The sequence below is a fragment of the Triticum aestivum genome, chromosome 2D (genome assembly GCF_018294505.1).
Source record: "Triticum aestivum cultivar Chinese Spring chromosome 2D, IWGSC CS RefSeq v2.1, whole genome shotgun sequence".
NCBI lineage: Eukaryota > Viridiplantae > Streptophyta > Magnoliopsida > Poales > Poaceae > Triticum > Triticum aestivum.
In genome coordinates this window covers 57,735,462-57,762,688 of record NC_057799.1, presented here as the reverse complement: position 1 = coordinate 57,762,688, position 27,227 = coordinate 57,735,462, and the positions used below count along the sequence as shown (strand labels likewise).

General features: G+C 45.4%; 3 protein-coding genes across 9 annotated transcripts; 2 read left to right on the top strand and 1 right to left on the bottom strand.

The window, feature by feature from the left end:
• Window positions 1–720: 720 nt before the first annotated feature.
• Window positions 721–10,702, bottom strand: LOC123051535 (uncharacterized). Of its 7 annotated transcripts, none has more exons than XM_044474430.1 (10): window positions 10,345–10,702; window positions 9,942–10,254; window positions 9,750–9,842; window positions 9,298–9,376; window positions 7,795–8,247; window positions 7,646–7,718; window positions 2,207–2,362; window positions 2,073–2,126; window positions 1,835–1,987; window positions 721–1,310 (listed from the first exon to the last, which is right to left on the bottom strand). In XM_044474430.1, exons 7-10 carry the CDS (start codon window positions 2,249–2,251, stop codon window positions 939–941), a joined length of 624 nt encoding a protein of 207 aa, XP_044330365.1. In that variant the 5' UTR covers window positions 2,252–2,362; window positions 7,646–7,718; window positions 7,795–8,247; window positions 9,298–9,376; window positions 9,750–9,842; window positions 9,942–10,254; window positions 10,345–10,702; the 3' UTR covers window positions 721–938. The 7 variants fall into 7 exon arrangements, with proteins under 7 accessions (XP_044330365.1, XP_044330366.1, XP_044330364.1 ...); XM_044474431.1 differs by having other exon boundaries at window positions 7,832–8,247; XM_044474429.1 differs by having other exon boundaries at window positions 8,159–8,247.
• Window positions 10,703–16,198: 5,496 nt separating this feature from the next.
• Window positions 16,199–17,353, top strand: LOC123048685 (protein PYRICULARIA ORYZAE RESISTANCE 21; the record flags this gene model as incomplete). Its single annotated transcript, XM_044471730.1, has 1 exon — window positions 16,199–17,353. A coding segment is annotated over one exon (888 nt), but the record flags the coding sequence as incomplete, so codon positions are not given.
• Window positions 17,354–22,343: 4,990 nt separating this feature from the next.
• Window positions 22,344–26,544, top strand: LOC123048683 (uncharacterized). Its single transcript, XM_044471729.1, has 6 exons — window positions 22,344–22,533; window positions 23,055–23,360; window positions 24,147–24,177; window positions 24,899–24,975; window positions 25,248–25,553; window positions 26,350–26,544. The coding sequence occupies exons 1-6, from the start codon at window positions 22,395–22,397 to the stop codon at window positions 26,409–26,411; spliced, it is 921 nt and encodes a 306-aa protein (XP_044327664.1). The 5' UTR covers window positions 22,344–22,394; the 3' UTR covers window positions 26,412–26,544.
• The last annotated feature ends 683 nt before the right edge of the window (window positions 26,545–27,227 follow it).

Here is a 27,227-nt window from a genome sequence, read left to right as displayed (position 1 = left end):
GTTGGGGACTTTGAAAGATGGATTCATAGACCGCTTTGCGTCTAGCATACCATATGGACAAGAGAGTGACGGCCATCGCCGTGAAGCTCGCTTGATCCAATTCATCGCTGAGTTCAAATAACCACAATCTCGCATTGGGTTCCATGTTGGCAGACATGCGCTGAACCATCACATCATCGGACAACGCCCAAATGCATCTGGACATAGTGCATGAAACTAGGGCATGTCTCCATGAATCCTGACATCCGCAGAGCGGACATGCATCTTGAACTGACATGTTGCGCTTCTTTAGAACATCGGTGGTAGGGAGTGAATGATGGGGCATCAGCCGCCATAAGAAGATTCTGATCTTCGAGGGAATCTTTACTTTCCACAAGGAGCACCAGGACTTTTCGTCTCTCTGAACACTTGATGAACCACCTCTTCCCTGTAACCACTCTTCTCTCTGCAGCTTCGTTTTTAACAATAAATTGTACGCGGAGGCTACCGTGAACCTGCCCTTTCTGTCCGAATACCAAGCCCAGAAATCCTCGGTGTTGTTAGTGCAAGTAGGTATCTTCAGGACTGCATTTGCATCTATTGGCAGAAAGTAAGTGGGCGTACGAGGGATGGTCTATGGACTAGGTGTAGGCTCTAGCTCGGGTGTGTGCGCGCGCGCGGTGGCCCAGATCATCACATAATTAACCACGCTCAGATGCGTTGCTATCAAGGAGAATAAGCAACAACACGGAGGAGACTGTTGAAATAGGTAACGTGGACCTAAAGCGGGTCTTGAGTCGTGCTCATTGTGCTATGAGCATACATTATTTGTAACCGCACATGCATGTTTGCTAGATAAAATGTAGTACTGTAATTATAAATCATCCACTTATTCATCATATCTGATGACTACTGTTGGTCTCGAGTCTCGACACCCATGATGAAGCCATCCTCACATTTTAGTGGTTGCAACCTTGAGGCCCCCCGTAATAGAAGAACCCGCCGTCGTCCTTTCCGACCTCGTAATCGCTGGCACCGTAGCAGTCTCCGGCGTCCGTGAGCGACGTCACGTTCCCGGCCGCCGGGGCGGTGGCGTTCCCCTTGGAATCGTACACCGCGATGCTGGCCACGTAGGCCGCGACGCCGTCCCCCTCGTCCGGCCCGTGTCCGCTCCCCATCGGCGGCCCGGCGCCGGACGACGACTGCGCGTTGCCTCCCCAGCCGACCACCGTCGCGTTGCTCGCCAGGCCCGTGAACAGCGAGCCGGGCAAGTACCCGACCGTCTCGTTCTCCCCCGACAGGTCCACGATGAGGGACCAGTTCCCAGCCACCTGCGGCAAAGCACCAAACGAACCGAATGAAGTACAGCAGCGGCAAAATTGACAAATTTGACCTATGGACAAAATCAAATCACAGAATGAACTGTCCGTGAAACTATTTCACGCGGCTGACCTTTTTGTGTGACGCCCGACGCGAAGGCGCCACACTACACTGTGCAACGCCTCACAGATATGCGCTACATGCCTGACCAGCGTCGCACCCGTGTGATCTGAAAATTACTAAGTCAGTGTGCAGCGCCTGAGAGCTAGGCGCCACACTATACAGTGTAGCGCCTAGCTTCTAGGCGTTGCACTAGTGGTTGCTTCATTTTGTAGTGCAACCACTAGTGCAGCGCCTGAGAGCTAGGCGCCACACTATACAGTGCAGCGCCTAGCTCTGAAGCTCTGCACAATGACTTAGCAATTTTTAGGCAGTCTGGGGTGCAACGCTGGCCAGGCGTGTAGCGCCTATCTGTGAGGCGTTGCACAATGTAGTGTGGCGCCTTTGTGTCGGGTGGCCGTCGTCAGGGTCGAACCTGGAGGATGGTGACGGTGTACTCGGTCTGTTTGCCGTGGTAGACGGACGTCGGCGTGACCGTCGACCCGGGGGAGACGCTGGCCGGCGGCGTGGAGCCCACGAAGCCCTGGCAGTCCGTGTCCATGCAGCCCGTGGCGTTGAACCCATCGGCCTGATCGAGACAACAAACACCACATCAGCACGTAGTCCTCCTGGTTTAGCTGCGCAGCTTATCAATGGTGCACGCACGCACGTACCGTCCATGACACGAAGAAATGGAGATCGGTGTCGTTGTACTGCTCGGGGGATACCTGCAACGCAACAGAGTGATGATGGACGTGTGGATCCTGTGGTGATTAGAGAGAGAGAGGGATGTGAAGCAGGAACGTACCATGAAACCCGACATGATCTGATTGTTGCCGCTGGCGAGCCACATGACCGACGAGCTGGCCTGATCGGGCTTCAGTTCCAGGTCCCACGCGTTGATCCTGGCGCTGCCGCCGTAGAACTCTCCTCCCCGCCCCTCTCCGGTCTGGTACCCAACCCACTGCGTCAAAATAACCCTAGTTATTTAGTTAACACAAAGTATTTAACTTCTTGAAACAGCGAATGCCCACGCAATTGCAGAGTCCTGTACTCGTATTATTGTATGTGTAACAGCAATCTTATTGCCACGTCAGACCATATGCATTATCCTCGTGAGTTCTTGAGTGAAAAATAAACACGCAAGAAAAAAGGAAATATTAGGCAATACATGATTGATGCTGCTGCTATTTGCGCCGGATACATGACGCAGCCCTCCAGGCACTAGAGCCCTTCCAACGCCATGACACCGAGCTTGTGGTAGCATGAGTTGGACGAGGCAAGCAACCACAGCAGGAAGAGCGAGACGTTTCGAGGCCATTTTTCGTGAGCAGTTAAGCTAGTGGAGCGCCTCTGATGTGTGAAGGACCCGTCCGGACAACACATACATGAGCGGAACAAATAGCCGGTACGGTGGCGCTAGCTCTCGCATGAGCGGCCACCACGACGACGAAGATCAAGAGGGTACTTTTGTCGTGCACCATATCGACAGACGAAGCACGTACGGCGACAGGATGCTGCCTAGCTACGGAAGCCCCGATTGTGTGTTCGATGCTTCGACATGGACAGCATGTACGTACGTGTTTCCTTAGAGGAGGAAGAGGACGAGCAAGAGAGGCAGAGGACGATAGTGAAGTGAGAACGGGCATATGCTTTGCTCGCTCACTTAATTAGCTGGCCTATGTACTGGCGTCACACGAAGCAGAGGCTGTTCTTAATAATGGTTATTAAGATTGCTTTGCTACTACTGGGGGATTAAGATTGGTCGGTCCGGGTATTTTGGTGAGCGGACACAGACACCGGTATATACGCATATTGTATATGTCTATAACTCTATAGGAGGATACACACTACGCAGATCACAAAGAGGAATTTTTTTCTTCCTCTTAGTTTCGAAACCGCATTTAGTGCTCTGACCACTCGAGGCAGTTCAGATAACCTTCTCTGGCTTCCTGAGTATTAGCGGCGTAGGCTTTCAGGTGGATTGGGTAATTGCCGTCAGTCCATGTACAAAAATCGCCTGCAAAGCATGGTTTTGTACTAGTGAAACCAGCTTGCTGCTTCTCAATGTCTACTGCTCAAATGCCTTTAAAACTTTCTCAATCTTATTCCCTTAATCCACTTGGGCTCCGCTCCGCTGACCAATGAGTTGAATGTACCATGAGTGATTCTCGGAGAGTTTATCACTCCTCAGAAAATTGACCAAAACTATGCTGCTGGCAAAGCCGTCCGCATGGCATGTGCCTGAGTTCCCAGGAGCCGCCATGTGGCACCTATGCCGATGGAAAATTTAATGTATGTATCATGGCAATTATATTGTATGGATCATGGCATTTTGTAGTCCATGGATCATGATATATATAACATTTTTCCAACAAAGTTGCCATGGCCCATGGCAACATTAGATTTACTCATGTTTCTTGTTTAATACCATCGCAATTTTATTGCATCATGGCAAATTAAGTTCAAGCATGGCAAATGTAGTTTATGGATCATGGCAATGTTCTTTTTCTTTTGCAACATGGCAAAAATTACTTTTTATTTGACCATGGCAATGTAGCGCCTCCCCCGGCCTAGACGCTGACCAAGAGGTCGTCCTCCGTGACGACGACCATGATTTTTGTTTTGTTTTTCGAACACATGGTATTTTGTTTGAAATTTTATGTGATGGCAAGTTGATATGCACCCCCGCGGACAAACTTGCCATGTTTTTATCTTGGGAAACAACAATATTTTCCATGGCAAATTCATACAATTTGCCATCATATAGCAGTAGAGATGTCATGGCAAATTTTTAACCTATTTTTTACTATAGGTATATTCAATCTGCAGTTTTGCTTTGCCATTGTTTACTACTTAGACCATGGCAATTCCAGTACTTTTAGGCCATATAATTTGCCATGGCAAATCTTATTCCATAGCCATGGCAAATTAACCTTTTTTCCATGGCATTTTTATCTTCTTTGTGGACCATGGCAAATTTACTTTTCTTATTTTCCATTGCAATTTTATCTTCTACAAACATGGCAAATTTACATTTTTTTTACATACGAATGCTCTTTCTCTAAAACATGGCAAATTCTGAAAATTTCTAAAATATGGCAAACTTGCCATCCTTCAAAAAGTGTGTGTTCCACCTACCAATTGTCCCCTTTTGATAGGTCTCTGTGTAATTTTAAGATGAAATCTATGCATGTCATGGCAATTTGAATGTACCTATCAATCGACGATTCAAAATGTACATGTCAAGTTTCTAGGATTTTGTTTTGTTTTTTAACACACGGCAAATTTTTTTTGAAATTTTATGTGATGGCAAGGTTGATATGCCCCCCCCCCCCTCCCCCCAGCAAACTTGCCATGTTTTTAGGTTGGGAAACAACACTGTTTGCCATGGCAAATTCATACAATTTGCCATCTTTTGCAATCAAGGTCTTTTTTTGGTTCAATCATCATATAACAGTAGAGATGTCATGGCAAATTTTCAACATGCAGTTTTGCTTTGGCATTGTTTAATATTTAGACCATGTCAATTCCGGCACTTATAGACCAATGACAATTTTTAATAGAAATCATTCGTATACGGCAACTAAGATTTGTGCACAAACCATCTATTTTTTTGCCATGGACATTTGATTTTTTACTATGAACCTGCCATGGTTAATTTTTACTACGAATCTGCCATGGGCATTTTTAGTTTTTTTTATGATGGCGTTTTTTCTTCTGCTTTTTAAAGATGATGACATTTTTTCCTAGCACGGAACAACTTGGCTTTATTTGTGAAAGCAAAATAAAATCTGGGCTGGCCTGTCGGGGGAGATGGATAGTGCGTTCGGGCCATGGGATTCTCCTGCCACACGTGTGGATAGTTTTAATGTTCGCCCACATAGGGTTGTGTGGGCTGGTTTTTGTATACGATCGGACGAGTCGTGTGGTCGGGTGTCCATTGTGCCACACGTGTAGTGAATATCAGGGTCCTAGTTAATTGCCTGTGCGTCGCAACAAGGCAAATATTCCTGATGATTCAATGTCAATCGTGTCTAAATATATCCTTATCATGCATATTACATAGCATTGTCAACTTTCTTTTTACCATGGGATCACTCTTCTAGTCTTCTTCTTCCACCGCACCCTCTCACTCTTACCTAGTAATTGTGCACACATAATGCATTTGTTGGCTAATTTCTGATAAAGGGCGCTTTATTACTTTTTTGAACACAGTACACACGGGTGCTTTATTACTTAAAATGTTTAAGCATTACACCCGGCCTTGTATAATTAAGATGCACACAGTCATAACCAAGTCCAAGTTTAGAAAAAGAAACCCCGAAAAAGACGTAATCATATGGAGTATGTATAACGCCTAAGACGTAGTAGGAGGGTCAATCGAAAGATCTTGCTGCCATTCATGTCGGATACAAGTATCCTTCGCCATGGCCTCCAAGCGTGTACACACCTCCATAAGCAGGTCTTGCCATAAACGAAGCGTATCGGTACATCCGTAAATACCACTTGAATTTTGCATCCATCTAGCAAAGGAATTCTGTTTTTTCTTCTGTTTTCTTTTGTTTCTCTTTTCTCTTTTATTTTTTTTTGTTTCTGTTTCTTTTTCCTTTTCTTTTCTTTTCTTTTCTTTTTTTCTTTGTTTTTCTTTTACTTTTTCTTTTTGAAAAACTGCTTGGGAATTTTTAAAAATGTTCTTATTTTCAAAATTTGTTCCTATTTTTCAAATTGTCTGCACAATTTAAAAAATGTTTGTGTTTTAAAAAATGTTCGAGGAATTTTCAAAATTCTTCGTGTTTATTCAGAAAAATCTCAGATTCAAAAAATGTCCCAGTTAAAAAAAATCCACAAGTTCAGAAAATGTTTTTTTTGCATGGGTTGAGAAAATGTTTGCACAGCCCACACATGCCCTGGGCTGAGACTCAGTGTATAATTCTGTGCGGAGAAGATCGAAGGCAAGAGCGATCCAGCGACTTCAAGAGACCCTTCGCTCTATATAACTTGGGTACGCCGACGTGCAGTCGTGCACAAACCCTAAATCCAGAACCATTTCCATAGGGTTTCATACAAAAGAGATTACATATAGTACTACTTATCACAATTCCATGGCTATAATCTTCTGACATGCACGTCAGCGGGGAAGAAGCATATGACATGCGTACAATCACCTTCCTAATGGTCAGTTGGGTTCCCGTCCAAAAATAAAATGTTCAGTTGGGTTCTGACCAAAGCGGTCAGCCCTAATTGTTCCCCTGGCCATGCATGCGTGCGGGGCACGGCCTGAAGTTGCCCGATAGAGCTCTCGCGCAGCTAGAATCCTGCTCCTGATTGTGTTCCCTTCCGCGATCTCCGTAACAAACGAGTAGATCTAACCGTGACGAGGTGGTTCTCTGCTCTGCTGCCTGCCAACGTACCATGGCTATGGCTTCGATCGTATCCAAGCTCGCGCGGGCAGCCCTCGCATCACGCCCCGTTGGAGATACTGCTGGTGGCATCTCCCCGTGCCTCCCCCGGCTCTGCCTGACACTTGGTTCCTTGACACGAGCCACCACACCTCGAAGTGGGGTTGCGCGCCTGCGCCGCCGCTGTCTTAGCAGCTCCAATCGACCATGGCTGTCCGCTGGACCGGTGGGTTCTCAAAAGCAGCGATGGCAGCGCCCCCGCTTGATGAGATGGCTGATGTGTGCGACCGTATACTACCGCGGTCTCATGGTCGAGATGAAGTGCCCCGTCAGATCGGCCGTCAACCGGCTCCTTCCGCCTCCAGGGGATCCACCTCCTCCCCTTCTCTCTTTCCTGAATCTTAAGCCCATATTTATGGGAGGGTCAAGGGAAAACTCCAAACTGATCGAGAGTCCGCCCTCGTCTTAACTCTCTGATTTCTATTTGTTTGTTGGGCTAGGTGGACCAGAATAATGGGTCGTGGACCAGAATAATGGGCTGCCTAGGTTGAATCTAATATTTGAGGACGCGAGATGAAAGCTGACGTACGGACAAGTCAAGACGGACGAAAATTATAAAATTTAGTACCACCTCGAATATATTTTAAATTCAAACTGAAAGCGTAAAATCACGGGAAGAATCGTATTGTGACGGTGAACCCGACAAAGTCAATCCGTACTTTATTATTAAAAAAAATATAGGGAAAGATAAGGCAAAGCACTACTGAAAAAAAAACATTACAGTATAGCAACCAAAAACAAGATGAAAATGAAATGCTTGGGAAAGGAAAAGTTCATTACTGCACCTATTTGATGGTTTGCAGCCTGAGTTCCAAGTGGATCTGTGAGGGATACACGGATTGCATCAACCACGCCATCCTTCAAGACAACAAACATAATTATCGTGGAAGAACCAGAGGCATCAAATCACATAAAATTATCACATGGCACCAACTTTCAGTCCACAAGGAGATTGAGATTGAGAGAGAGACGGGCCCGTAGGTCATCGGCAGTCACGACGGCAGGGCGTGTGCGGTGGTGCTGCTTTCACCTGGTGGAGGAGAGCAGAGGGTTGGATGGGCTGGAGGCAGCCACGCGAGAAGATGACAGCGCCGGCTTCACGGATGACAGTGTAAACCATAGACACAGCTCACTTAGCACTAATTATGGTGTAGCACAATATACTAATAATTAGTATCTATGCAGTTAGTTAGGAGCCTAGGAAGGAACCACAAACGACTCAAATTAGCAGATTAAGCGAAGGCAATGTGATTATTCAGAAAAGAGGGACACCTAGTACAAGAGAAAGTAGCACTTACGCCTGGTCTTTCCATATTTGGTCCTGCTTCAGAACTGGCAAAATAAGTGTTGCTTCCATTATCTTAGCAATTGCAACATCATTACATATCTGCGGAAACACCAAACGTTAGAAAGTAACAGATGGGCCTATGTTGTAATTGAAACTCAAAGTCAGCTTAGGAAACTCGTTACCACTACCCACTGCTTAAGAAATTGGCATGATCTTCTTAGGCAGGTACATAAATAACTATTAAAGGACATGAGAATCTAATTTGTTTCTTAAATAAGCAACAGAAGATCATTGGAAAAACATGCTATTAAAAGGAATTATCATAAATATATTGAAGGTGTAGGCTGAAGACACTTAAGCAACAACCACCATCATAGGAAAAACAATTCTCGTGTAACAGCGAGATTCAGAGACTCAGAACCATGCTTAAGCAGAAAAAAGCATTGCACCACTGAAACAAGTATTTATCAATCACACAAAATAAGGTGAGGAAGGATTTATCAATCACACAAAATAGAGGGGCGCCGACTGGCCGCACAGAAACAGTTCAGTTCAAGAAAAATTAATTCAGTAAACTAAAACAGAACCTAAAATGGAAACTGAAATGGACATCAAAGGCATAGGTCAGCAATCAGCACTTCAACACAATAATCATAACATGCACCTGTTGGCAAAATAAGAAAAACCGTTATTTATCTGCATTATTATAGTTCCCTTATTCAAGATTTCAATAAAGAAATTTGCTGACAAATAATATTAGACAGGAAACAACTACAGTTATAATCCTTGAGAAGCATAACTCAATCACCAGGTCAAATCTACAGTTGGTGATAATTGTTTTGGATTCAACTAAATCAACTACGAAGAGGAAAAAAAGTCAAAAACTTTAGTGTTGGCAACCTCTACAGAATTACACGCTTTCACCTCCACATCAACTCTCACAGTGTATAAAAAGATCGAAAAGCAGGTGTAAGTACAGAAAATTCAAACAGGAAAAAACTTGTTACTTGCCACTGACTTCATTAGAAAGCTTGAGATTGACTGTTTTTCTGACCTAACTTTTTGATAAATATTGACGACAACTATAACTAAATCATCGAAGAAAACATTATCTCTGGTATGCATCACAAAAACTAAGTCTTAACTAACATGTAACAGTCGCACTCGCCTAAGATGAAGTGCAACGTGCATACATATGCTCCATTCAAATGCTTCAAGGGCTCCAATCCTACACAGACGAAGGTGAAAAAGGTTCAAGTCAGCTTACCGCATCACCAATAAGAAACAAACAAAGATTTTGTCCCCAAGAACATGAGTGAAAAAATGATATCAATTCAAATGACATTAGAATATCCCGAGTAATTAAAATGTCGGCACTAAAGAGGAAGAAAGAGCAGATCACCACTCTCAAAATTCCATCGGCACTTAACATCAAACTCTGACGTGGACACGTGGTTAGTTAGTTACCATTCACTGATTTGAAAGAAACCCTTCCCAAGTAGATGGTTAGCATCCCATGTCCTGGATCTACTCCCCATAACTCCTCCTACACCTACATACAAGATCAGAAATGAGCAGCGAATTGTGCAGACAGTACTAACCCTTCCACCGGATTGAAGACGACGAGGAGAGGCCCCTTGCTCCATCATCCTCTTCCATAGGCTCAATGTCTCTGCATTCTCCCTTGGCAGCACCTGAAATGAGATGGCACCCAAGCTTCAGCAAAACTGAAATGGCGTCGTGACACTGAATTTAATGGAGATCGGGTGGTGGAATTGGAGGAAACGTCTGACCTGCATCCCTCCTGCCACGAGGGCGGATTGGTTGGCGGACCGGGGCGCCATGCCGGGCACGTAGGTGAGGTCGTTGCTGAAGACGGCGCTGGTGGCCGTGAGCGCCGTGGCGAGCGAGGCCATCTGCGTGAGGCGCCGGACGGGGTCTTGCTGGGGGTGAAGGGTAGCTTCCTGCTCTTCTTCTCGGACACCACCAGCGCGCTGGCGGCCTTCCGCTTCCTCTTCTTCCCCTCCGGCGGCTCGGCCACCGCGGCTGCCGGGCGCCGCTGGATCTTGAAGAAATCGAGGATCTTCGTCTGGATCAGCAGGAACTCTGCATCCAAATCACGAGATCCAAATCAGCGAACGAGCAGATGCAATCCAAAAATGGTCAACGTGATAGAAATATCTTTTTTCGACTCACGTTTGGGCATCTTGGTCTGGACGACGGCTGCAGCTGGGTCGGACCCCCCCCCCCCTCCATGGCCGACCTCGAGGACGGTGGCGGCTCAGGTCGACGACGGCGCGTCGATGCCGCCGTGGATCTGGGCGCTGCCTCACCTCGTCCTCCTCGCGCTCCGGGAGCGGGCGGCGGTTCCCCTTCTCGCCCCTGCGCACGAGCGTGCGGTGCGGCGGCGGCCGGCTGGGCGAAGAAGACGATGGCGGCGTGGGGCTGGACCTGGACAGCGGCGTGGGGTAGGGTTTGGAGGGGGAGAGAGAGGTGAGGGCGCGGCGCGCGTGCGGGAGGAGCGGGCGCGAGTGCAGGAGTGCGCGAGGAGGCGGCGGCTAGGTTTCCTCTCCACAAGAGCGGCCCCGTTTTATACTGTAGGACGTGAAATGACGAAAATGCCCTCGTGGGGGCGCTGGAATTACGAGCGGTAGCACAAAACGGGAGTAACTATTCATTCCTATAGTGCCAGCCCCAGATCCGACGGCCCAACTCTTCCATGCGCTCGATCGGACGACCCAAAACTCATCAAGCAAACGAGATGGACGGTCGGATGTTTCAAATCGCTGAGGAGGCTCGGTGGAGCTTTCATCTCTTATTTCTGGATGAATGTGTGGTGGATCTCGCCCCTTGTGCCGGCGGGAGGCTCCTACTTCGTTTTTAGCTGCTTTTCTGTGTTCGTCTAGGGTTTGTGTCCAGTTCAGGAAGAAGAGACGACAATGACTCCTTGAAGTTGGAATAAGGTTCTCCCTGTCTAGCCCCAGTTCTGGCGGTGCATCTAGTGTCATTAAAGGGTGTGTGGAGATTTGTCTCTGGCGGATCACGTGGGATTCGGTTGGCGTTTGTCTTTGTTGGATCCACTTGTATCCGGTTTTCGTTCGTATCATTGTATGTGTTCGTGTGTCTTCAGGTTGGATCCTTCCGATCTATGTTTTTTTCATCGGCGATGGTTGTTGTTCTGGCGTGCAAGTCATATTGCTCCATCATATTGGGTCTTAACATGACGACTTCCCGATTGTCTGTTACAACAAGGTTGCCCGGCTCTGGTGATGGAGGGGCGATGACGGTGATGCGCCTTCGGCTCGCTCTAGTGCTTTTTGTCGTCGTTAGTTGTGGTCTACGGATCTGGATGTCATTTTTACTTCTAGTGTTCTTTGTACTGACTTGACACTTGAGGTGCCAAGTGCAGCTTTGTGGGTCCAGGAGTTGGTGCAGCCCTTAAATAATTATTGGCAAAATTATGAACTTGTCTTGTATTGGTTTGTGGTATTTTTTACTCGTAGCATTGTTGCTCTCTACTTGGTTTGTTGCTATATATTTTATCTTTTTTCTGGTGGTCTTACTTCTTATGTGCTCAACTTGTGCATGAATAACCTGTGGTGCTTGGCACAACATCTTGATACATGTAGATAACCTTGTTCATTAAACTTGGTTTTAGATGGTACACATAACTTTTGTAGAAGCAAATACTTTAGATAATATGAATATCATTGATGCACAATTTTGTATGTTTACACCCATTGTGTTAGAAGGGAGAGAGAGGATTGGTGTAATTGTTGTTGTATTGCTTGAGCCTTGTGGGCATATATATAGGAGTACAAAGACCAACTTGGAGTACAAGACAAGGCAGGACCAAATCCTAGTCTATCATATACTTCCTAATAATCCCCTTATACTCAACATCCCCCCGCAGTCACAACGGTAGCGACGCAGACGGTGAGACTGGAGAAGAATCCGAAGGCAAGCTGACGAACACCCCCCATAGTAACGGTTGATGCATCGTGGAGTCGTGACTGGAGTGAAAACCGACGAGGTTGCTCAAGCAGGCACTAGTCCTTTGTGCCGTTTGTCGATGTAGCCGAGAGCGTGGGTGGTGGAGCCGTGGTCGAAGTAGCCGTGTGAAGAATGCCGTGGTCGATGTCGAGGAAGTCGTCGTGGAGCCGCGGGCGCAAGGAGGCGCCGAGTTAGTCATGGGCGCAGTGGTGTCGAAGTAGTGGTGCGCCAGGAAGTAGATGATGTTGACGACGCGTCGCGCCGGGGTTGCCAACCCCGGGGACACATCGTAGACGAAGGCACGCGTCGGTGTTGCCAGTACCGGGCATGCGTAGACGGACGAAGACGAAGTTGACGAAACGCCGCACCAGGCTTGCCATGCCCGGGGACACGTCACGGACGAAGGCACGCGGCGGTGTTGCCAGCACCGGGCATGCGTAGACTGGGACCTGCACGAGCTGTACGCCATGTCGAAGAAGTCCGAGAGGCCAGCAGAGAAGGACTCGACGACGGTTGCGGCGCCAATCGGCGCGGGGCCAGTGTCGCCCGCGGTTGTCGGAGTAGACGAAGCGGTCGGGGTAGATGACGGCGACGATGGCGACGGGCTGGTGCTGAACGAAGATGAAGGGGGTGGACGGGCGGCTGCAACGCCTACGGGGGTAGCGGCGGCGGCGGCCGAAGAAGAGCGGCGGCGGCGACGACTAGGTTAGGAGCGCGGCGGGGATGCTCGAAGTAGGCAAAGAACTCTGACAGCGTGACGAAGACCGGCGCTGACGGTGGCGTTCCCGCGCCAAGGGAGACGGCGCGACGCATACCACGGGAAGTCGACGCGCGTGGACGGTGAAGTGGAGCGCGGGCCACGGCGCTACGGCCCGAATGGCCGACGCAGCGGCGGCGAGCAGGTCGGGGCGACGGCGAAAGACCTTGGGGCGGTCGCAGGGACCGCGGGGCGCAGCGCTACAACCCGAAGGGGCGGCAGAGCACGGGTCGGTGCAACCACGGGGATGGCCTCGGAGCGGCGGCGTGGACCGCGTGCCATGCTCGCTACGGCCCGACGGGGCGACGCAGTGGTGGCGCGAGGGTCGGTGCAGCTACGGGGACGGCCTGGAGCGGACGGCCCCGGGGCAGCGGTGGACCGGGGGCGCTGCGGTCCGAAGGGGCCACACAGCGTTGACGCGGGTCGGTGCAGCCGGGAGAAGAACCACGGGGCGGCGGCGCTGCGGCCCGAGCGACGCAGTGGCAGCCCGTTGCTCGATCGGTAGAGGAGCGCGCTGAACTCGGGACAGTCTTCACGGGGCCTGGAGAGGCGCGCGCAACCGACGGGCCAGGTCGGTCGCACGGCGTAGATGAGGCGGATCGCAGCGGCGGGCGGGTGATCAATCCGATCGCGCGCGAGGTCGGGGACGCCGCTTGGTGAAGACGAGGTGGCGGCGTAGTCCGAGATGAAGCCGACGACGATGGACGGCATGGGACGACGTGCGGACGAGCGCGTCAGCACCGGCACCAGGGCCACCAAAGCAGCGCCAGCGCCCGGGCAGCGAGGCCCGAGCGACCAACGGAGCAGCGGCGCACGAGCTCAAGGCAGCCGACGGGCATGACGTAGTCGGCTCGACGCAGCCGGGGACGAGGCCGTCGAGACAACCCGCAGGGCCCCCGTGGAAACACGGCGAAGGCGGGTGGGGTGGATCGATTGGCGGGCCGACGTGCAAGCGGCGGTTATGATTGGCCGCTGCATGGCGTGAGGCCGCCGGGTGTAGGCGATGCAGGTGTCCGGGTCGGAGCAGGGCGGTGACGGCCGGCGCGCGGACGACTGCCTTGAGGGGCCACCTGTCGCGCGAGGCCGCTGGGTCTGTAAAGTATCCGGCCGGTCACGCCGGTGTCGGAGTAGAGGCGCGGGGTGTCGACGGCGGCGACGGGCGACGCAAACCGATCAAGTATAGATCGAAAAACCAAAAAGGAAAACGCGTCGATCAAAGCGACCGGCGAGAGAGAGAAAAACCCGAATCAAAGGATCGGAAAAGCACTCTCTAGGGCAGTCGGTCAACATGTGGCGGACGAACCCTAGGTACGGGCGGCGCGGCCCCCGGCGGCGGTCATGGAGGTCGACCGCCCCGAGGGCGGCGCGCGGGTGCGGAAGCGGCGGCGGCTAGGTTTTAGAATCCGGAAACTGATACCATGTTAGAAAAGAGAGAGAGGATTGGTGTAATTGTTATTGTATTGCTTGAACCTCGTGAGCATATATATAGAAGTACAAAGATCAACTTCAAATACAAGACAAGGCATGACCAAATCCTAGTCTATCATATACTTTCTAATAATCCTTATACTCAACACATTGTACCCAAGACAAGTATAATCAATGTTATAACCTGCCAAGCGATGCAAAAGTCGCAATTTATGGTTGAAATAGCAATCATCTTAATCTTATATGTGATGAGGGCACGGTCCCTTTATAGTCTCTCATAGGGGTTGTTTTGATACCAAGTTATGTGCGTCCTTTGATGGATAACCGAGGGATATTCACCGCCTTGCTGACCATCCATTGGATGGACCCGACAATGACCATCCAATGCGCCCCCCGAGAGCAGCCTCCCTTTGCAGCAAAAGCGGTGTTGCAGTTTTCTGCAACAAAGGTCTAATAGAGGTCATGTTACAGCTGCAACATAAGTCCTTCGCAAGAAAAAAGTTGTGTTTTTTTCCGGGCTGAAACACCCTTTTGCAACGATTGCAACAAGCCCTTTGTTACAAACACAAAACATACCCGGCCGGTCGTTTCATTCTGTGATGACACCACCTCGGCTGCACCTCGGTCCACTCCGTCACCTCGCCGAAGCCAAATCCGGCGAGCTGCCGCGGCCAGTCCACCATCGTTCGCCGTGGCCGCCTCACAGCGCTTGGGGATGGTGCATGACCGCAGCAAGCGGGAAAAGCGGTCGCCCGTCTCATGGCAAATGCACGTTAATCAGTTATCAGTATAGCAAACAACCCAGGTCACAAGAAAGATGCTCCACGACATGCTCTCCCCCGGTTTGCAGTACCTTGCCGCCTATCCATATCGGTGGTTGGCGACGATCCAATCGTACATGCCAGCCAGCTGATCATTTCGACATAGCTGTCGTCGTTGACCATTGTTGGCATCCATGTGTACGCAGCCTAGCTAGCTGCGTGATCATTTTCATTTCGACATGAGGTTGGCCGATGGGTTGTTGCAGCTCACCCATCACCTGCACAGATCGCGTCAAAACGGCTCCAAATCGTCATCGAGTTCCATGTACGTACGTGACGATAGTTCATCAGTGCGGCCGACATGCGCGTTTTCTATGCACCCCGGTGCGGGAAATGAGACGTGAGAAGGTTCGTCTCGTGGCGTTTTGGCAACATGCCCAGGCGTAGTGCCAGCAGTGTCCGGACCAACTACGGCGACTTATTTGTCCCATGTTCAGGCTAGCTCATGCTCCGTGATGATCATGGCTGGGAAAGGTTGTTGCCCCGAATCTTATGCTTAAACTACTGATTAGGTCTTCATCACGCTCATGTGATGCCATATTCCTCCTTCACCGGCTATGCCGGCGGCTTGCATGCAATTATACTTTTGTTCTTTCTTGGAGTGCAATATATGGTGGGTGGGCAGATGTAGTGCTCCTATTCGATTATGCCTAGCTAAAAAAATGTGTTATTTCATTAGATGATGGCATGGATTTCGGTGTGTGACGAGTCATGGCGACGGTGGAACGTAACCACTGCCACGTCATCTCATCAAGATGACCACAAGTGTGATGCTGCACTGCAACAATGAAAGTTCGTGCCGTAATATATTTCTTAGAATCCCCTATATATATATATTCCCTCTTCCTTTTGTGGCAACTCGGCCATTAAACGTTCGTTGGAGGTCGCCTCAGCTCCAGCCATGGCAGAGAAGGTGTGAGCGCCCTGTTTCATGCATACATGCTTACCTTCATCTGCATGCGTGCATGCATGGTTGATTTGGCGGGTGGAGTAGTGGTGTTGTGAACAATAGTCAAGTACTCGATTTAATTTTGTCAAATTAACCCTGTAATACGACGTGGATCCATTTTGTGTTTTGCTTATTGACTTCGATGCAATTAACATCCATGGATCAGAGAAGGAGAAGATCAGCACCATCAATTTCGACACGAAGAAAAACACGGTGACCGTCTCCGGTCCGTTCGACCCGGTGAAGCTGTCCAAGAAGCTGCGATGCAAGGCCTGCAAGGCGATCAAGGACATCAAGATCGTCGAAGAGAAGAAGCCCGATGCCAAGAAGCCTGAAGAGAAGAAGCCGGAGGAGAAGAAGCCCAAGGAGAAGAAGTCGGCCGCCGATGGCTGCAAGTGCTGCTGCAAGAAGCCCGACGAGAAGAAGCCGGATGAGAAGAAGAAGCCCGACGAGAAGAAGCCGGAGGAAAAGAAGAAACCCGACGAGAAGAAGCCGGACAAGAAGAAGCCGGAGGAGAAGCCGAAGCCCAAGGAGGAACCCAAACCAGCCGCGCCGTCGACGACGGTGAACCTGCAGTTCACGCAGATCTGCAACCTCTGCTACCCGTGGCCATGCAGCGACCCGAGCCACTGGGGAGGCGTGCATCAGTACCCGCATCCCCAGCCGCAGTGGCCGTGCGAGCCGCCGCAGATGCCGGCGTACCCCGCCCCCCACCACCCTCAGCACCCGCCCTGGGCGGCGCCGGCGACCCCGAAGAGGCAGCCGTGCGGAGGCCCGGCGTACTGCGGAGGAGGGTGCGGCTCGTGCGGCGGCGGCGGGTACGGGGCGTGGCCGCCGCCGATGCCGACGCCGCTGCAGATGATGCAGCCCCCGCCGATGGGCTGCGGCGGGCCGGCGTCGTCGTGCAGAGGGTGCAAGGGCTGCCGGATCGTGCAGGAGGGGAGGTTCATCTACGAGGAGTACCCACCCAGTGCGTGCACCATCATGTGATTCTCAGGCCAGCGACCGTTCGTGCATGCATGCATGCGCTGTTCTACCTCTCCGCACGTTGTTTTTCGTGGTTCGACCGATGTTCAATATTTGCCATGTATGTTTCGTGCACAGTACTGCATTTGTTTATGTCTATATCCGCAGCAAAGAAGGTGTAGCTGCCACGTGCAATTTTCAGTGTGAAAATAGATGCTCTCGGAACAATTGATGTAGCTTTTTATAGATGATTTCAATTTTTGGGGCAATAAAAGTTCGGAAATGCTAGTATTTGTAGAGGGTTTCGGCATACAAAAATTCAAAAGGCAAATTCGTCACCTAGTTAGGCAAATTCGTCACCTAGTTAGGTGGACACTAGCAGTGGAAGCCACTCGGGGTAGAGCGATGCGGTCAGAAGAAAGAGATCGACTACGGGCAGTCGATTTCTAATATATCACTACGACAGTGCTCGTGCATTGCAATGGGATATAAATATTCAGTATGTTAACTTGAGATTTAACTGCCCGTGATTTACATTATATTTTGATGAGAAATTTGGTAAGTAACTAAAGTAAAATTGAGGTGATTGATTTTCGTTAGGGCGGGGGGGGGGGGGGGGGGGGGGGGGGGGTGAACGAAGGGGTAGTGAGAAAAAAATGAAACATGAAACATCACATTTCTTTTAGGACGCCAATATTGAGGGAACGTACGGTGGGAGCCCTTCCCAGACCGAACGAATCTTTCCCCAAGGCAGGGAGGAACGATCGAACAATTTCGTTCTGAGTGGGAGGCCTCCCAACGCGAACAACCTTATGTCGCTTCGTGCTAACAGGCCAAACATGCCCATTTAAGGTACCCAAAACGTAAAAAAAAACAGAAAACCAACTAAAAACTGAGAAAAAAACTTTACAGTAAAAATCACACGAAATCTAGACAAGTTCATATAGAAAAAGTTGATGAAAAAAATTATATATATTGCCATGGATTAGATGATAAAATTGCACTGTTATACTTGTTAAAACAACAACACAAACAAAAGTACGTACATGCCATGACAGAGCACAACTAGCAAAATTTTCATGGTCTGCATTAAAAAGGAGGACATGTGTTGCCGTGCTCCAACAAGAAAAATAATGCTTGAAAAAAATTATTTGCCATGTACTTGAAAATAAATTTTCCATGCGGCGTGAAGATAAAATGCCATTGGTATAACATAATAAAAGAATTTGCCGTGCCCCATAAACTACATTTACCAAGATCCATGAACTTAGGTTGACATGTTCCATTAGATAGTACATTTTTTGCCATTGTTGCAAAAAGAGAGGTAATTTTCCATGATGCATAAACTACAAATGCCATGCTCCATGAACTTAAATATGCCATGGTCTCATAGAAAGTAATTGTTGCCATGTTGCAAGAGAAAAGGAAAAAAGGTATATGAATTATAGACATTTGTCATGGAAATTTTCAGAGATCTCTAAATTAAAATATTTCTATTACATGGCAAGTATATACAGCATAGTTGATTGACATGGCAAGAATGATATGTAAAGAATAAAAGCAATTTGCCATGGTCCATAAACTAATTTTGCCATGGTCCATATAGTAAGTTTGTCGTGTCAGAGAAATAAAAATATATACATTTGAAGAAAATGGTGGCAAACTATTTGAAGGATGGCAAGTTTGCCATGTTTTAGAAACTTTCAAATTTTGCCATGTTTTAGTGATCGTTTGTCATGGCAATTTTAGAGATGTCTAAAAACATGGCAAATTTAAACATGGGACTTGAGTTAAACTTGCCATGTTAAATCTAAAAAAAGCATTTGCATAAAAAAAATTGACAAATATAAGACAGAAGAATTTTGCCATAGTACTTGAATTAAACTTGCCATGGTCCATCTAGTAAGTTTCCCAAGTTAGAGAAATAAAAAATATATACATTTGAAGAAAATGGTGGCAAACTATTTGAAGGATGGCAAGTTTGCCACGTTTTAGAAACTTTCTGAATTTGGCATGTTTAAGTGATCGTTTGTCATGGCAATTTTAGAGTTGTTTAAAAACATGGCAAATTTAGACATGGGACTCGAGTTAAACTTTCCATGTCAAATCTTTAAAGAAAATTGTCATTTATGTAAAATATAATTTGGCAACAATAAGACAAAAGAATTTTGCCTTGGTACTTGAATTAAACTTGCCATGGTCCATCTAGTAAGTTTTCCATGTTAGAGAAATAAAAATATATACATTTGAAGAAAATGGTGGCAAACTATTTGAAGGTTGGCAAGTTTGCCATGTTTTAGAAACTTTTAGAATTTGGCATGTTTAAGTGATCGTTTGTCATGGCAATTTTACAGTTGTTTAAAAACATGGCAAATTTAGACATGGGACTCGAGTTAAAATTTCCATGTCAAATCTTTAAAGAAAATTGTCATTTATGTAAAATATAATTTGGCAATGATAAGACGGAAGAATTTTCCCATGGTACTTGAATTAAACTTGCCATAAACTATTTTTTGCCATGGTCCATATAGGAAGTTTGCCATGTTAGAGAAAAAAAAAATATTTGGAGAAAATGGTGGCAAATTATTTGAAGGATGGCAAGTTTGCCATGTTTTAGAAACTTTTAAAATTTGCCATGTTGTAGCGATCATTTGTCATGGCAATTTTAGGGATGTCTAAAAATATGTCAAATTTAGACATGGGACTTGAGTTAAACTTGCCATGTCAAATTGTTAAAGAAAATTGTAATTTATGACAAATATAATTTGGCAATGATAAGACAAAAGAATTTTGCCATGATACTTGAATTAAACTTGCCATGATCCCTAAACTAATTTTGCCATGGTCCATATAGTAAGTTTGCCATGTTAGAGAAATAAAAAATATATACATTTGAAGAAAATGGTCGCAAAATATTTGAAGGATGGCAAGTTTGCCATGTTTTAGAAACTTTCAGAAATTACCATGTTTTAGAGAAGAGAAAACTTCAAAACCTAGGAAAAGGAAGAAAAAAACCCAAAAAAAAACCATGTAAACCCTGAAAACATGTACAGGAAAATTAAAAAACCGATATCCAAAGGAGCCCCGGCTCGCGACACGAGGCGATCGCTGGGCGGACCACTTGGTGCGCTCCAAGACCATAAAAGTGACCCTTGGAAGAGCCCCGCAAAGTTGCTCTCTGAGTCCTATGGTTCATTTGCATGAAGATGTTTTTGCCTCGTTTTGAAATGGGCTGGCCCACTTCTCCTCGCTCGGCCGCTTTAGGATCTATCGATTGCTTGCTGTACTGGTTTTTGATCTGGTTTCTTTTTGGTTTTCTTCTTTTTTTAACCATTTTGTTTTCTTTTTTCTTTGTTTTTTTGGGGTTTTATTGGTTTTCTTCAGTTTTCTTTGTACATTTTTCATATGTATTAGGAACCCTTTTTATATACACCTTTAACATTTTTCAAATACATGATTAGAACTATTATTTTTGAAATTTTTTTTTTGGGTTTACCTTCTTCATACATCTTTTATAGTTTTTATATACATAAAAATTAACTTTTATATACACTTTTAACATTTTGAAAGTACATGATTATCATTTTCTAACACATGTAATATTTTGATGTCTACTTTTTCCATAGAAATTGTATATTTTTTGTATACATTAGGAAAATTTTATATATACACGTTTAACTTTTTGGAATATATGATTTACATTTTTGTAAACATATATTTTAGGTCTATTTTTTCATAGAAATTATACATTTTTTGTATACACACTTAATATTTTCCAAATACATGATTAACATTTCTAAAACTTATATTTTTAGGTCTATTTTGTCCATACAGATTGTACATTTGTATGCATCGGGAACAATTTTTTAATACACATTAAAAAATCTGAATAAATGATTAACATTTTAAAACTTAAATTTTTTTATGTCTATTTTTTCATACACATTGTACATTTTTTGTATACATCAGAATCATTTATTTATACACATTTAACATCTTTCAAATGTATACACTTCTCAGATGTTTTATGTAAACGGGCATTTTTGTAATATATATACATGGGGGGAAAGAGGTTGTGGCCTGTGGCCACCCGCGCGTTGGGCCGGCCCAGGCAAGGCTACCCTACGTTTCGCCATAAGTAAGACATTGGCGCGCCCCCTAGCAAGCGGAACCCTACCACAAATCACTAATTAAGGGTTACCTGTCACTTCCAACTTCTGAGGCGAACTGCATGTGCGTACCGGATTTTTTCCTTTTTCATAAATTCGTTTATTCAAATATTTTATCTCTTGAATCGTGTGTCCAAATCCTGAACCATTTTTATCGTTGGATTTCTCGTGTCAAGATCTTCAAATCTTTACTTCACGTTAATAGGTTTCAACGAACTTTTTTAAATGAAAAACAAACTAAAGTAGAAAAAATAGAAAAAAATCCAGAACCGGGAATTGAAAAAATGAATGGCAATAAAAGGAAGAAAAAACCTGGAGCCGGAAGCATGGTTTCGGTTTTCACTATTTCTCCTTTTCGAGAAGCACAATCTGCGGAAGCAAATATATGTTTCTTATGAAAACACAGTTTCCTTTTTTCCGTGAAAGCAAATTTGTGCATCCATGAAAAGCAAATATGTGTGCTTCTAGTTTTGAGATCTAGAAGAAAAAATAGACGAAACATATCATGGCAAATTTATTGTAAACACAATTACAACTTTAGTGTAAATATCATGGAAATTTTTGGCAAAAAAAAGTCATTGAAACATATCAACATAGGATCTAGTTTTGAGATCTCGTCGAGATGGATTTATTGGTGAAAAATGGATTTTTAAAGAGATTTTTTATTTAGGAGATAAAACATTTTTAAGTCTGAAAACCAAAAATATTCCTGCTGATGTCACCTGTTTTGACTTGGCAAAAAAGAATGATAATGGAGGCATTTGGGCCATGTTGAATTGTGCCACACGTGTGGGCGTTATCATTTAGGAAAGATAAAGATTAGGTAAAGATGAGGGGACTTTTTCCTTTTTTTTTTTCCCCCTTTTTGAGGTTTTCATTCCCCTCTCTTGGGTTGCTGGATTCGCTGGGTTGGCCCGATGGGCTTTATATACATCCTACCTGGAGCCTCTCAGTTTCGGCCGCACAGCCCACACATGCCCTGGGCTGACGCTCGGTGTATGATTGTGTGCGGAGGAGATCGAAGGCGAGAGCGATCCAACGGCTTCAAGAGAGCCCTCGATCTATATAAATCGGGGACCGGCAACACGCAAAAACCCTAACGAACAGGGTTTAACCGTGACGAGGAGGTTCTCTTCTCTGCTGCCTCCTCACGTACCCTGGCTATGGCTTTCATCGCGTCCAAGCTCGTTCGGGCAGCCCTAGCATCACGCCCCATTGGAGATACTGCTGGTGGCATCTCTCCGTGCCTCCCCCGGCTCTATCTGACTGGCGATTCCATCCGTCGCATGTCTGCAGCTGCAGGTAATCCGAGACAGCTCTTTCGTAATTTGGATCTAAGTCCTGAATGCCAAAATTCCCAAAGTAATTATTCTTACTTGGATCTGAATTTCATACCTAAAATTCCCATGTTATTTTGATAGCTCTTTCCGAAATCGGATCTGAATCCCGAATTCCAAAGGAATTCTCCTTAATTGGATTATAACTCTTTCAGAATTTGTATCTGAATACTAAGGATTCTTAGGCTTTGGATATGAAAAGGAATCCGCCTTACTTGGATCTGAATTTAATACCCAGAATTCCCATATTATTTCTTCTTGTCAGTAGATCTATTTGAATAAGCTGGCAGAGATTGGGCCCTATTCATTCGGACATCTGGCAAGCATATTTTTCTTAGTAAAACTAAGTGTTTAAAAAACTGGTTTATGATGATTCATGATGTCTTGATGTCTCTGCTTTCAATCAAATTAATTCCGTTGAGAGCATTATTACAAATGATGCTATTTTACAATCGAATTTTAACTCTGTGCTACTGAACGGCAAAGGTTCTGGATCAGAAAAAATTCTCGGACTAGTCTTTACGGCGGACATAAATCCAAATGAAAAATATCCCCTTGTTGATGAGAATTCCATTAAGTCCAAGGAATCTCTGTGGGCCTTGTATAAATGCTGGTGCAAGTATCGTGGGGTATCTCGTAGCCATGAAGAAATGACCCGCCGGTTCAGGTCATTTAGGGCTTGTGCAATGTCCGTGTACAAAGCTAACAATTCTGGATCGTCGCAAGTGTCTCAACTGGGCCCATTTGCAGATATGACTAAGGCGGAGATTGCTCGGCTGTTTCCTCCTCGTGGTAAGAAAAATAATCCAAGCTCTTCTAGCCCTACTGTGCATTACTTCGTTATTATATGAACTCATCTAGTTTTTATTATTTTCTGTATTTGCATGTATGTCTTCCGCTCTTATGTGTAGTGAACTTGGCAGACAATTTCGGTTTTTTAGTGTATAAAACTGTTCTTTTGACACCATCAACCTGTTATGTTCAGTTGGTCTTCTTAGCTTGCATTCTGCACACAACCATCACTAAATTGTTTCAAGAAAAGTGTAGGGCATAGAAGTTATTTGTGTGGTCGAGCTGCTTAGAGCATTGCCAACAAGACTGGTGAAAATATCAAGTTCTGCTCTTATCATGAGAAACCATACATTGCTCATATGGGTTTGGCTTTGGCAGAGAGAAGATGTAATTAGTTAGCTACCAATCCTTATCCTTTGCTCCTACTACCTTCATTACTTCATGATAAACCCTGCACATAGGCTCAAAATTTGACCTGTTTTAAACCCTCCGTAGCAACCCGTGTAAAACAGAGGCATTTTAAATTTGCTCTAATTGCCATGGAGATTGACAAGCTTGGCAGACCAAATTTTCAAAAAAATGAATTAAATAGTTGTGTTATTTTTTAGGTTTTGTCATTGTGAAAATACTGGCAACAAGTAGACCACAAAACTGAATTTATTTCTCCGTTCTAGCAGTAGTTGTTCATTGCTTTCCTTACTACTGTATCACCTAAAAAGTGTCTTTCATACACTTTCGAAATGATTCGTTAGATTGACACATGTGTATCTATCTACCTTTGGTCAGGTCCCAAGTGCCGCTTCGGGGAGTCCAGGAGGTAGTGCAGCCCTTAAATAAATAACTAATTGGCAAAATTATGAACTCTTCTTGTCTTATGGTTTATGTTAAACTCTGTTGTACTGGAAGTATCGTTGCTCGATGGTGCTTCTCATGGAATGTTCAGGTGCCAAGTGCAGCTTTGTGTGGTCCATGAGCTAGTGCAGCCCTTAAATAATTACTTGGCAAACTTATGAACGTCTTCTATTGTTGTTTATGGTGAACTCTGTTGCACACAACCATTACTAAATTCTGTTATGAAAATGGTAGGGCATAAAAGTCATTTGTTTGGTCGAGCTGCTTATATCCTCATTACTATTTGGTGAGTATCGGCTACTAGACTATGATAAGTTCTCGTAGAAGCCATACATCCCTGATTTGGATTTGGGAGCGAGAAGAAACCACCAATCCTAACTTTGCTCCTACTACATTCATTACATCCTGAAAAAAATCCTGCACAAAGGCTCAAAATTTGACCTGTTTTGAACCCTCCATAGCAACCCATGACCCCATGTCAGACAGACGCATTTTAAATATGCTAACTGCCATGGAAACTTACAAGATCAAAGTTTCAAAAAATGCATTTATCTTGTTTTCAAGATTCTATAATGGTGAAAAGATTGCCAACAAGCAGATCACTAAACCAGAGTTTATTTCTTTGTTCTAACAGTAGTTGTCCATCCAAGGTCAATTGTTCTAAAAGTAGTTGTCCATCCAAGCAGATCACAAAGCGCAATTGCTTGGCCTCATTCGCTCTCCCTTGGAGCATGCAGTGTGGAAAATCTGGGCTCCACTCATGGTAAGTTCTTTGCTTGGCTGGCCATCCAAAATAGAGTCTGGACCGCGGATCAATTGGCCAAGCGCGGTTGGCCTAACTCTTTTGGAATATAAATCTGAATCCTGAATACCAAAGCAATTGTCCTTACTTGGATCTAGGTTTAATACCTGAAATTCCCATATTGTTTTGTCTTAATATGTCTCTGCCTTCAATCAAATTAATTCTGTTGAGAGCATTATTACAAATGATGTTATTTTACAATCAAATTTTAACTCTGTGCTACTGATCGGCAGAAGGTTCTTTGTCAGAAGAAAAACTACTCAGCGGCTTTGTGCCGGACGCGGATCCAGAAACCTTTCCCCTGGTTGATGAGAATTCCATTAAGTCCAAGGAATCCCTGTGGGACTTGTATAAACGCTGGTGCAAGTATCATGAGGTATCCCGTGACCATGAAGAAATGACCCACCGGTTCAGGTCATTTAGGGCTTGTGCAATGGCTGTGTACAAAGATAACAATTCTGGATCGTCGCAAGTGTCTCAACTGGGCCCATTTGCAGATATGACTAAGGCAGAGATTGCTCGGCTGTTTCCTCCTCTTGGTAAGAGAAATAATCCAAGCTCTTCTCTACTGTGCATTACTTCGTTATTATACGAACTCATCTAGTTTAATAAAAGCTATATTTCCTGTATTTGCATGTATGTCTTCCGCTCTTATGTGTAGTGAACTTGGCAGACAGTTTCGGTTTTTTAGGGTATAATAAAGACAGTTCTTTTGCCACCATCAATCTGTTATGTTCAGTCAGTCTTCTTTAGCTTGCATTATGCACACAACCATCACTAAATTCCGTCATGAAAAGTGTAGGGCATAGAAGTTATTTGTGTGGTCGAGCTGCTTAGATCCCCAGTACTATTTGCCGAGCATCGCCAACAAGACTGGTGAAAATTTCAAGTTCTGCTGTGATCATGAGAAACCATACATCACTCATATGGTTTTGGTAGAGAGAGGATGCAATTAGTTAGCTACCAATCCTTATCCTTTGCTCCTACTAGCTTCATTACTTCATGATAAAACCTGCACATAGACTCAAAATTTGACCTGTTTAAAACCCTTCGTAGCAACCCGTGTAAAACAGAGGCATTTTAAATATGCTCTTACTGCCATGGAGATTCACAAGCTTGGCAGACCAAATTTTCAAAAAATGTACAAAATAGTTGTGTTTTTTTTAGGTTTTGTCATTGTGAAAATACTGGCAACAAGCAGACCACTAAACTGAGTTTATTTCTCCGTTATAGCAGTAGTTGTTCATTGCTTTTCTTTACTACTGTATCACCTAAATACACTTTTTGAAATGATTCATTAGATTGACACATGTGTATCTATCTACTTTTGGTCAGGTCCCAAGTGCCGCTTTGGGGGGTCGAGGAGGTCGTGCAGTCCTTCAATAAATAATAATTAATTGGCAAAATTATGAACTTGTCTTGTATTATGGTTTATCGTAACTCTCTTGTACTGGAAGTATCGTTGCTCTATGGTGCTTCTCATGGAATGTTCAGGTGCCAAGTGCAGCTTTAAGGGGTCCATGAGCTTAGTGCAGCCCTTAAATAATTAATTGGCAAACTTATGAACGTCTTCTATTGTCGTTTATGGTGAACTCTGTTGCACACAACCATTACTAAATTCTGTTATGAAAATGGTAGGGCATAAAAGTCATTTGTTTGGTCGAGCTGCTTATATCCTCATTACTATTTGGTGAGTATCAGCTACTAGACTATGAAAAGTTCTGGTAGAAACCATACATCCCTGATATGGATTTGGGAGCGAGAAGAAACCACCAATCCTTATCCTCTGCTCCTACTACATTCATTACATCCTGGAAAAAATCCTGCACAAAGACTCAAAATTTGACCTGTTTTGAACCCTCCATAGCAACCCATGACCCCATGTCAAACAGACGCATTTTAAATATGCTAACTGCCACGGAAACTTACAAGATCAAAGTTTCAAAAAATGCATTTATCTTGTTGTCAAGATTCTATAATGGTGGAAAGATTGCCAACAAGCAGATCACTAAACCAGAGGTTATTTCTTTGTTCTAACAGTAGTTGTCCATCCAAGGTCAATTGTTCTAAAAGTAGTTGTCCATCCAAGCAGATCACAAAGCGCAATTGCTTGGCCTCATTCCCTCTCCCTTGGAGCATGCAGTATGGAAAATCTGGGCTCCACTCAAAGTAAGTTCTTTGTTTGGCTGGCCATCCAAAATAGAGTCTGGACC

Excerpts from the sequence above, each read along its gene's own strand:
- LOC123051535 (XM_044474430.1), bottom strand. The coding sequence starts at position 2,251 with ATGTGGCTCGCCAGCGGCAACAATCAGATCATGTCGGGTTTCATG. Across the intron at positions 2,127-2,206 it reads AGATCATGTCGGGTTTCATG|GTATCCCCCGAGCAGTACAA; the intron begins GTACGTTCCTGC and ends GTTGCGTTGCAG. Across the intron at positions 1,311-1,834 it reads ACACCGTCACCATCCTCCAG|GTGGCTGGGAACTGGTCCCT; the intron begins GTTCGACCCTGA and ends GCTTTGCCGCAG.
- LOC123048683 (XM_044471729.1), top strand. The coding sequence starts at position 22,395 with ATGGCTTTCATCGCGTCCAAGCTCGTTCGGGCAGCCCTAGCATCACGC. Across the intron at positions 22,534-23,054 it reads TCGCATGTCTGCAGCTGCAG|GTTCTGGATCAGAAAAAATT; the intron begins GTAATCCGAGAC and ends TGAACGGCAAAG. Across the intron at positions 24,976-25,247 it reads AAATCTGGGCTCCACTCATG|AAGGTTCTTTGTCAGAAGAA; the intron begins GTAAGTTCTTTG and ends ACTGATCGGCAG.